Raw genomic sequence first — 10,283 nt, 5'->3', positions numbered from 1 at the left:
TCCCTGGCATGTATCAGACTAGTACAGGTTAAAATATTTCTGTTTTGTGCAGTACAGAGTTCAGTGTCAATAACGTCAGCGTGCGCACCCTGGCTCGTTGCTAGCTATGGCACACTCGAAAAACTCTAAAAAGTATGATATAGTGGATTTCAAGTTCAGGAATTACATGGTTTATGCTTACCAAGCTATGTAGTCGTCCTGTGAACACCATAGGTCCTTTCCCCTCTGCATTTCGAAAAAACAGTAACTTGTAAAAAGTACTAATTTCACCGAACATACAACAGCCATCCCTTCATGCTGTAAACCTCCGCGAAATTCATCCGAATCCGAATTTGGCTAGCAACGAGCCAGGGTGCGCGCGCCGACGTTATTGACACAGAACTCTGTACTGCACAAAACAGAAATATTTTAACCTGTACTAGTCAGATACATGCCATGGAAGCCAGGGATAGGGCTAGACATGAAATTCAGTGTCCTTATCCTTTAATGAAAACAAGTGCACAGTAAACATGTTGTCCCCCACCCGTGATGCATATTCCTTTGTGGCAATGGAGTGGAAAGATGGAATTTATTTTTTTAATTAATATGATACAATACTAATCTATGAGACCCCTAACACAAAACAATCAGTAAACAAGCCAGGAATCTTTTCTTGTATCTAAACTATGGATTTGCAAAGTAGAAGTGTCCCTCAGTAGAATAGACTATACTTTTACTGAAATACATAGCATACTAGTTTCAGTCTTCAAATCTTAATGTACTGGCAATGGGAAAAACAATGAGTACTACTATGTGAGCTCTAACCAGCTCATGTGGTGGATGACGCTGGTCAAGCTAAAAAGGCCACTGGCTAGAATGGACTGTGCTACACCGAGACTACACTTTTTGTGTAGAAAGCAATGACGGATGAGCGCCGTTTTAATAGCCAACAAGTCCATGCACCTGTATGGACAAAAGTCCCATAATGGATGTTGAAATACATCTGGCGCTACTAATGTCACATCATGCGTATCAATGATTGACCTAAGTAAGCTCTCTACAAACCATGGTAGAGTGAGTAACAGGACAATAACATCTCCATCTAGTGGGCAAACAAGTCCATGCACCTGTATGGTCTAAAATCCTATAATGAATGTTGAAATACAGACATATCTATCTCTACTAAACACCTCGATACTCTCTGCGGATGTAGAAAGTACATGGTTTCCTGAGTAAACTTGTCTGAGACTGTACTGAGACACCAAGCATAGTTTTTGATGTAAAAATCTAAATGTACTTGTCAATGGAAAAATGCACCCCTTTTGTGGTAGATTCTAGTACTATGGGGGGACTGACGGACTCATTCACTCTCTGACTCATGACGTGACACCGGCCAACCTAAAGTTCCCCCCCTTCGGCAGTTGCCTTGTGGGGGACAACAAAGATAATGTGTCACACAGCCCACAATCCTCCACCAATGATGTCTGTTTGTGCGTGGCTGGCCAGCCGCGCAGCTAGTATAGCGTTTGTCGGGTTATCACTCCCTCCCTTACTCCCGACAATGTTGGCCTGCATCTCTCTGTTGGCACGACAAATTGTCTGCAGTAGTCCCAGCACACCAAAATCAAGAAGAACAGCAAAATCAACCCACCGAATTCCACTGCACAAGTAGAGTAGTGGTCAGAGTAGTGGACTCCCACCCGGGAGACCAAGGTTCAAGACCCTATGGGGATGACTTTATGGGACTATACCCCAAACCTCCACATGTTCATCCGTTCACTCCAACCTTTACCCCTTGCCTTATAGGTCAGATCCTGTCCCAACCCTTATTCTAATCCCAATTAATGTTATGGAAGCTGCTGCTAGTTGTTGTGAGCTAATGAGCTAACTGGCTATCCCGCTCTTATTGTGCTGGATTAGCATTGGAAGCATTGGAACTGATGTGCCCAGGCAACAAGACCCATCTTAATGTATCAGACATTATTTCATGTCATTTCAATTCACAGCTATTTCAGTGGCATGACTAGCATCCATCCTACCAATCCTGAACAGAAACAAGCCAGCCATGCACATAAGCCAGGCTAAACCTGGCCTGGTTTTAAATATCCCCTCCCCTTCTCTCCACCTCCTTCACACTTCTTTTCACTCTCTTTGTTGTCTCCCACATTGCGACCGACTGCACAAAGCAAGCTTGAGTTTCCTCCCAACAAAACAAGCAGAATGGAGTATTCATACAGCCCTCGGAGACAGCACTGTGAAAAGGCCACAGGACTAACAGAGGAAGCTTTTCTCCTCTCCCACATTTGCCCTACTCAGTCACCTGACCCGATGATGTCACAGCCTGTGGAGGTTGTGTCATCATGTCTGCCTGGGGTCGTAGTGGCTGGCAGCTGAGACCACATGTGGAATGATGAGGAGGGAAAACCCTGAGCCTTGCTGGGACTTCCCTTGCTGGGATATTTTGGAAACAGCTAGACAGAAAAAGGAAAACGAAACAGAAATCAGAAAGAAAAAGTCCTAAAAAGTCATAAAACATAACATACTACACCACTGGCACTTGGGATAGATATGTCCTTGTTTGCTGCTTCTCTTTAACTCTTTAGAATATCACATTCCTGATAATTTTGTTATATTGTCTTTAAAGTTGTGTCTATCTAGCTTTATGATGTGCTCTCTGAAAACCGACAGCTGCCAACCCTTCAATCTCTTCATGTCCATTACATTCAATTAAGTGCAGTACATGAAATAAAACAAAAATCTTTATGCCTGCATAAATAATGCATGATCAATTCTGAATTCCTAAACAAAACTAAACCACATAACTTCAACCACTCCGTGAGCTTGTGACATCAGGATGGTCTCATGAGGCTAAATGCTTTCTATAGCCAAGAGTGAATCTGGTCTCCTTTTATGAAAACAAAATAAGGCTACTGCTACTGTACATGAGAGTAATCGGATCAAAAAGTGTGAAAGATAAAGTGCATCACTCAATACAAAAGTAAAGGCTATTATAGAACCAAACCGAACGCCTATGGCTACTGAGGCCCGATCTCAATACCCCCCCTTAGCCCTAGCCCCTAGTTTTGCCTTTGGCTGCTTAGTTTGAAAAACAGCCACACAGGCAAAGACATGTTTAGCTGTTTGGCTCTCATCTACCCAGCGTGGCTGTACATAGAAGCAGCTGCTTCCTATTATCAGGTCTATTTATCGCCTAAAATTTCATATAGCTAATAAATAATATACATTTCCCATTATATGGCAGATAATTATCGGCGCCAGTGATATTGTGCATCCCTATTGACGAGTAAAAAAACATTTAAAAAACAAACAAACAGTGTAACTGACATTACAATAGCTTGGAAAGTCCATTCTATGGGCAAATAGGGGAAATCCGTCCTCATAGTCTGAGAGTTCTTTCTCAATGTGTTCTACAAGCAGAACTCATGTCCCCGGTCATCAACATCCCCTGGGTGAGTTTCACTGCTGGTCACTGGGTTTCTGTTCCCACCCGTCAGTTGTGGGTAGACCGCACCTGCACCACACTTATTTGGTTCAAGGCCAACTTTTCCTGCCCCCCCCGGTCAGGCAAGCGCTCCTCCTCAGCCACGCCCAAATCCCACAGAGAGAGGCTCGGATGGGTTTGAGCTCCCCTCAGCCTCCCCAGCACCTCCTGCCGAAAGTTTCCACACAGCCAGAGATAGAGCAGAGGGTTGAGGCAGGCGTGAAGGCAGCCTAGGGCGAAGGTGAGCACCAGACTGGTCTCTGTGGCCGTCCTCCCTTTGTCACAAGATCCCTCTTCAGGCTTCGCTGGTGGTTTCCCCGTGAGGGTGTCCACGATGAGGGTGATGTTGTAGGGCGTCCAGCAGAGGAAGAAGAGCAGCACCAGGGCCAGGATGACCCTGATGGCCCTGTGCTTCTGGTGGCCCAGGGGGCCGCGCTGCAGCAGGGTGCAGGAGTAGCAGAGGAGCAGGATCACTGAGGGCACCAGGAAGCCCACTATGTGGTAGAGCAGACGGCAGGCCAGGCGCCAGTCAGTCCCAGACTGGGAGGGTTGTGGATAGTTGTGGGTGCACCACAGTCCCGGTCTGTGGTCCTTCACTGCCTCCAGGAAGATCCAGTCAGGGATGGAAAGAAAGAGAGAGAATATCCAAACAGACAGGCAGCTGGCCTGAACCATCCAGGGTTTTCTGCTGGAGTACATCCGTGTAGCGTGGACGATGGACAGGTACCGGTCCAGACTGATGAAGCCCAGCAGGTAGATCCCACAGTAGAAGTTGATCTGGAGAGGGAGGGAGGGTAGAGAGGGGGGGGGGGATGGCTCAAAGATTTATTAATCTATTACAAGAATCATGTCAAGACATTTCTCAACTATGCTTCCCACCCGTCTCTTGCTCTCTTCTCCCAGAAATGGTAAATGAAAGCCATCTAAAGTATGTGCTGAGGAGGGAAAGCCAAAAAAGTGTGTTCTTGCTCAATCGTAGAGGGAAGTGTCTGAAGAATGTACTACGCATGTTCTCACAGCCTGCCGAGTTCCTGCCCTCCTCAACTTTATTAGAAATCCTCATTCTAAACCAATGCCTTAGAATCCCCTATATCTCTTTACTCCCTTTAAATATACCTTTCCCACACAAGTCCATCAGAAGGTCAGTGGCTCAAATCCCCCCTGTGACACTTACATTATAGACAGCTCCAGCGATCTTGCAGAGGGGCGTCCCGAAGCTCCACCCCTGTTCCTGAGCAGCCTGTGCAGCCCAGAAGGGCAGGGTGAAGAGCAGCAGGCTGTCTGCCACGCCCAGGTGCAGGATGAAGGTGTCCGACACACTCCAGCCCCCTCTCCACCTCTTCTGGACCAGAAACACCAGGACCAGCCCGTTTCCCAGCAGGCCCAGAACCAGCCCCAGGGTGTACAGCACCGGGAGGAGCACCGGGAGGAGCACCGTGTCGAAGTGCATACCTTCCTCAGGTGGACACTCGTACTCGTAGTCATCGTGGTAGTCTGTCTCGTTGTCTTCAAATAAGCCTCCCAGGATCACCTTCATGGCTGTCTGTGGAGGAATCAGCGATCAGCTTAAGGTTCAGCGCCAAAAGAGACCAGTCACCAGACTCTAAACTAACGATACACACTCCAAAGAAAGTGTGTTAGAAGTAGCAGTCCACTCCACCACAGAGAGCCGTGTGAGAGAGCTGTGTTCACTCGTTTCAAGTCCTCTGGCACGTGCAAGCATCTGATTATAATCATACAGATCACATGGTGTTGAAGTCATCAAATAAGGCAACACAGGAAACGCTAAGATCGGAACAGTACACTTCCTTCCCTGTGCTGTGGAAGAAATCCCCAAACTCTTGAGCCCATCTTTCTATAGCTTATTAATGCAAGCATGCCTACATATTGCGAAACCAGGGGTGGAAAGGAAAGAGTCAAGTCAAACACAGACACGCACGCACCCCTCTCCCCATCCACCTCTAGGATTCAATGAAAGAAAAATAGAGGAGCTGAACAAAGAGCAACACTTGTGAAAGAGAAGTGAACGAATTTCAACAACACTTGCACACTTGTAATAAAAAAATATTCTTATACTTACCAAATTAACCATATTCTTCTTCTCTGGACAGACTGCTCGGGGTGCTGCTGACACTATAAATCGATTCCTCGCAGGCAGGGGTATATAGTGACTAAAGAAGTGGTATGCTCCGACTAAAGAGGTAGTGGTAGCCTACCCTCCACTACACCACTGCTCACAGGACAGCAGATTGGGTATGGGAAGCGATAGTAAAACCAATTTAGGCGATTTAAGGGGTTATAATTTAGGAAGTGAGTACTTTCACATAGGCGTATCCTACACGGTCAGTTCATTTTAACTACCAGTCGGTTATACACCCTGAGACGCGTAGAACCTATAGAACCTACCGTCATTATTTTGGAGAAGGCACGGCAGCTGTCGGTTGTCTCTCAGCACCATTGGAGTTTTTACTTGGCCAAACAGCCTGTTGCGTGCACTCAGTTGAGCTTCTTATCTCTCGATGTTACGTACGTCAACAAATGCAGTTGCCTTCAACATATCGACCATTTCTGTATTCAGAGGCGCATTCTCTATTCCAAAAGAGGGGTGTAGCCTGGTGAGACTTCTAACTCAGACAATTCGGAGATGCAAGTCATGTGGGCCACTGTCTATTCCCCTTTGCGCAAACAATAGCGTTATTACGGTAAAGCAGTTTTTTGACATGACGTTTATGAAGCTCATAAAACGAATGTATGTAAAACTCCATGACCGAAACGGACGTTTGAGATCATCTAACTTCCGTAGTTTTACATATTTCCGACGCAAACAAGCTATGAGGGTGGGACATATGTTTAGAGGAATTTGATTGGAACAAGTGGACGGGTTTTAAGAAGTTTAGACAGATTCGATAGAAGGATAGCATTGATTGAAGGGTGGATGTCGTGAGATTATTGGCCTAAAATCTAAGGTAGGTGGTAAAGTGGGACACTTTCTGATTTTTTTAAATTTGGATTAATTTCTTATAATGATCTAAATGTCTGAGGCCCTCATATGCTACCATTCTAAATAGCTTAAGGGCTCTACTTTACTACAGAGAAGAAAAAATAAAGAAACATTTAACACAGGGGGGATGACTCTTCCTCAAACACACACTGACTCCAAACCACATTTTTCCAGGCGCTACTGGCGAACTGGGACACCTTTACTGTCAAATTGGGACACCCATTTAGGCCTATTGAATTACATACAGAGTAATAATACAATTGCACCATATAATTGTATTCAGTAGGTTACAATCTGCAACCTCACCACTAGGTGCAGCCAAAGATAAAGATAATGCTAACTAGCTAGCTAGTTGTTAGTTATTTAACTAGGCTATCTAGGAAGATATACAAACAAAATGTTCCCATTGGAATGAATTGAATGGCTGTCCCACTTTGCTAGTATCACATTGTCCCAGTTTGACAATATGATACTGTCAGACCGGGACAGTGGCAAAATCACAAAAAAATAATAAAGAAAAGATGAAAATGAATGTTTTTTGAACATTCTGATACACCATTAGTTCCCATAACAAAATCTACAACAACTACAAACCATCCATAATTTTTTTTTAACTTTTAGCATCTTAACATTTTTCTCCTTAGAACCTTATGTCATTTGACTTACCATCTTGGTTCACATGCGCAGTCAAAGAGGATGGTAGCCACGCCCCCGGAAGTGATGTCAGACACCACAACTCTTTTTAATTTTTTTTCATACTTGTTTATGATGAGAACAGTGTGGATTTTTAGCAATGGAAGTATATGCATAAAAAAATGACAATGATAAAACTCAACTGTCCCAGTTTACTAATTGTCCCAGTCTACCACTATTCACCCTACCTGTTGTCGTCATTGCACGTGACCTGCCGTTTTCCGGGAAGTAAGAAATTATATACTTTGATATAAGATTACAACAAAAGTAGACATTTGTAATTTTTTTGGCATACATCGTTGAAAAGGTGAACACTATGATCAATTATGTGAACCAAAAGGGGACATGCTTTTTTCATTTCATTCAATAGCATTAGAAAGATCTCTTCGAGAGCTTTAATTTCACCTGTTCATTCTGCCCAAATGTCACTCGCGCACCCCTCTGGTTCTAAGCCATCACAATGTGACTTCTGTCCCTCTACGGGATGCGACTTTTGTCCCGCCACGGTCTCCTGTCATTTCTCCCTGGCTTGCAGGCACAACTTGCTCGCACGAAACTTGAAAGCTATACTATCATGTAGCCAGTAGATCTGCTAAGAAAATAGGCTCTGTGCACCAGCTCCACTACTTCCTGAAAGGAAGTGGGCATCTTTATTTCCTGTCCTATACTATTGGATTTAGTGATTTATCAGGTGTGCGCTGGGTGTGTTTTGTCAACGTTTTGTATGACCAAAACGGTGGTAGAGCAATTATCAACTTTCTCGAAAATGCTAGTTTTGTCAACGTTTTGATCTGATTCATTGTATATGATCATAAGTAACCTTAAAACAGGGCTAAACATGCATTTTACCTTTACTACTCCTTTAAGGAAGTGAAAGGACTTTCTGATATGGTATTTCAAAATAAAGGACCTCTAAAATGTCATTATTACCATTTCCTCCAAATTCAGATTAGGATTAAAAGGAGACCCCCCATTAAGGCCACACGAATTCCACTAGCAGACTACCTCAGGGTGTCACCCAGAGACTTTCAGGACATTCTGATCTGGCATTTCAAAATAGAGTTTTGATAGATAAATTGTCCTAACTTAATTATTTTTCCTAAAATTACAGATTGGAATTTAAAGGAAACCTTTTGACAAAGACGATTTTCACTTCATTGTTAGAATATATGTATTTATATTCATATTTTCTACTAAGATAAAAGTACCAATTTAAATTAAATAATATTTATTTGAAAAAACTAGTAAAAAACTAATAATTATAATAATGAAAATAATACTAATTCTACTGCCAATAGTACTACAATTACAAATAATATGTACATAATATGAATCACCCAGCAAAGTTAACAAATATGTTAAATTTAAAAAGTACCAAGATAATTTTTTTTTAACAAAAGTAATGACAATAAATAATAATAATATAAAACTATACTAGCACTAATACTACTGAAATATTAAGACCATTTAGGGGCACAAGGAGAAACAAGGAGATTTATAGGCACAAGTCACAATACCAGTTCCCTGTTCTTGCTTTTTCAAGCTCTTTTGTATCCACGCCCAGGCACTGTACATGGAACCATCACATTTATCACACTGAATCTATGAAATCAAAAGACGGAAATCTCAAAGATGATTCTTAGGATACTCTAACAAATCAATCAATCAATCAATCAAAGCTTTATCTGTATGGCGTATTTCATACCCAGAGGCAACACAATGCGCTTTACAGAGAACAAGGGAGGTGGGCATACGACCCACTCTCTACATATTCCAGAGGGAAGCAAAAAAACAGTAATCACCCGGGGCCAGATAAGTGAAAAAAGCATCATAGGAGAGACATGGCAAATACTGGTGTGTGTTTGCTATGGCCCAGGCCTAAAGCCGGAAGTGGGCTGGTGTATGTCTGTGTGTACGTGTGTGTGTGTTAACTAAATGCTACGACATCCACAGCAGACACAGGGGTATCTATCGGACTCCGGGAGGTCTGCTGGTGACAGTGGGGCATCCACTGGACCTGGTTAGAAGATAGGAGGGAGAGAGAGAGGCACTAGGGAGAGGGAGGGCAAAACAGGGTTAGTAGCACACAGAGCCATAAAAGCAACACAGATATTAAAACAGGCAACCTGGAGCAAGCTCCTGGAATATATTTGTCTAATGGCTAAGAACATTTATAGAGCAATAAATTACATTAAATTACATTTTCAGAGCAAGAAAGGCTAAGAGCATCAGGTCCAGGCCTAAGCCGGATGACTGATGTGTGTCTGTGTGTACGTGTGTGTGTGTTAACTAAATACTACGACATCCACAGCTGACACGGGGGTATCTATCAGACTCAGGGTGGTCTGCGGGCGACAGTGGGGATTCCACTGGACCTGGTTAGAAGGTAGGAGGGAGAGAGAGAGGCACTAGGGGAGGCAGAAAACAGTTAGTAGCACGCTGAGCCATTGAAGCAACACAGCTGTCAGAACAGAACAAGCCTGTTTCAGGGTAACCAGCTTCTGTACACTACTTGATATACATAAAGTGCATAGCAGGATATACACCAATGTATACAGAGGATTCACAGGTAGGTTTGAGGCTGCCTTTCTGTGTCTCAAGGTCCTGGCTAGTGATTGTAGGCTAGGTCGAAAAGGTACGTCTTGAGATCTTGCTTGAAGACCTCCGTTGTTTCAGCCCTTCTTAGGCACTCCGGCAGGGTGTTCCAGAGGTTGGGGGCATAGAAACTAAAAGCTGCCTTTCCGTGTTTCTTGGTCCTGGCTTTTGGAACTGTTAAAAGTTCAGTACCTGAGGATCTGAGTGGTCTGTTGGGCATGTACCTAACAAGCATGTCTGAAATGTATTCTGGTGAGTGACTGTGGAGAGATTTATAGACTAGTAATAGTATTTTAAAGTCTATTGACAGGTAAATGGCAAATGGACTGCACTTATATAGCGCTATTCCACCTTAGCGGCACTCAAAGTGCTTTACAATGGCCTCTCATTCACCCATTCACACACACACTCACACACAAATGGCGGTAGCTGCCATGCAAGCAATGCTAACCTGCTCATTGGGAGCAATTTGTGGTTAGGTGTCTTGCTAAAGACACTTCAACATGTGTACAG

At 43.6% G+C, this 10,283-nt stretch overlaps 1 protein-coding gene across 1 annotated transcript; it reads right to left on the bottom strand.

The window, feature by feature from the left end:
• Positions 1 to 3,490: 3,490 nt before the first annotated feature.
• On the bottom strand, positions 3,491 to 4,910 carry LOC311326406 (C-X-C chemokine receptor type 3-like; the record flags this gene model as incomplete). The annotated part of the gene is made up of 2 exons (XM_084459299.1): positions 3,491 to 4,258; positions 4,656 to 4,910. Coding segments are annotated over 2 exons (1,023 nt in total), but the record flags the coding sequence as incomplete, so codon positions are not given.
• Between the last annotated feature and the right edge of the window lie 5,373 nt (positions 4,911 to 10,283).

This window comes from Borostomias antarcticus, assembly GCF_949987555.1.
Source record: "Borostomias antarcticus genome assembly, chromosome: 27".
NCBI lineage: Eukaryota > Metazoa > Chordata > Actinopteri > Stomiiformes > Stomiidae > Borostomias > Borostomias antarcticus.
Note: the sequence above shows the minus strand (reverse complement) of the source record. Positions and strands in the feature narration are given on the sequence as shown.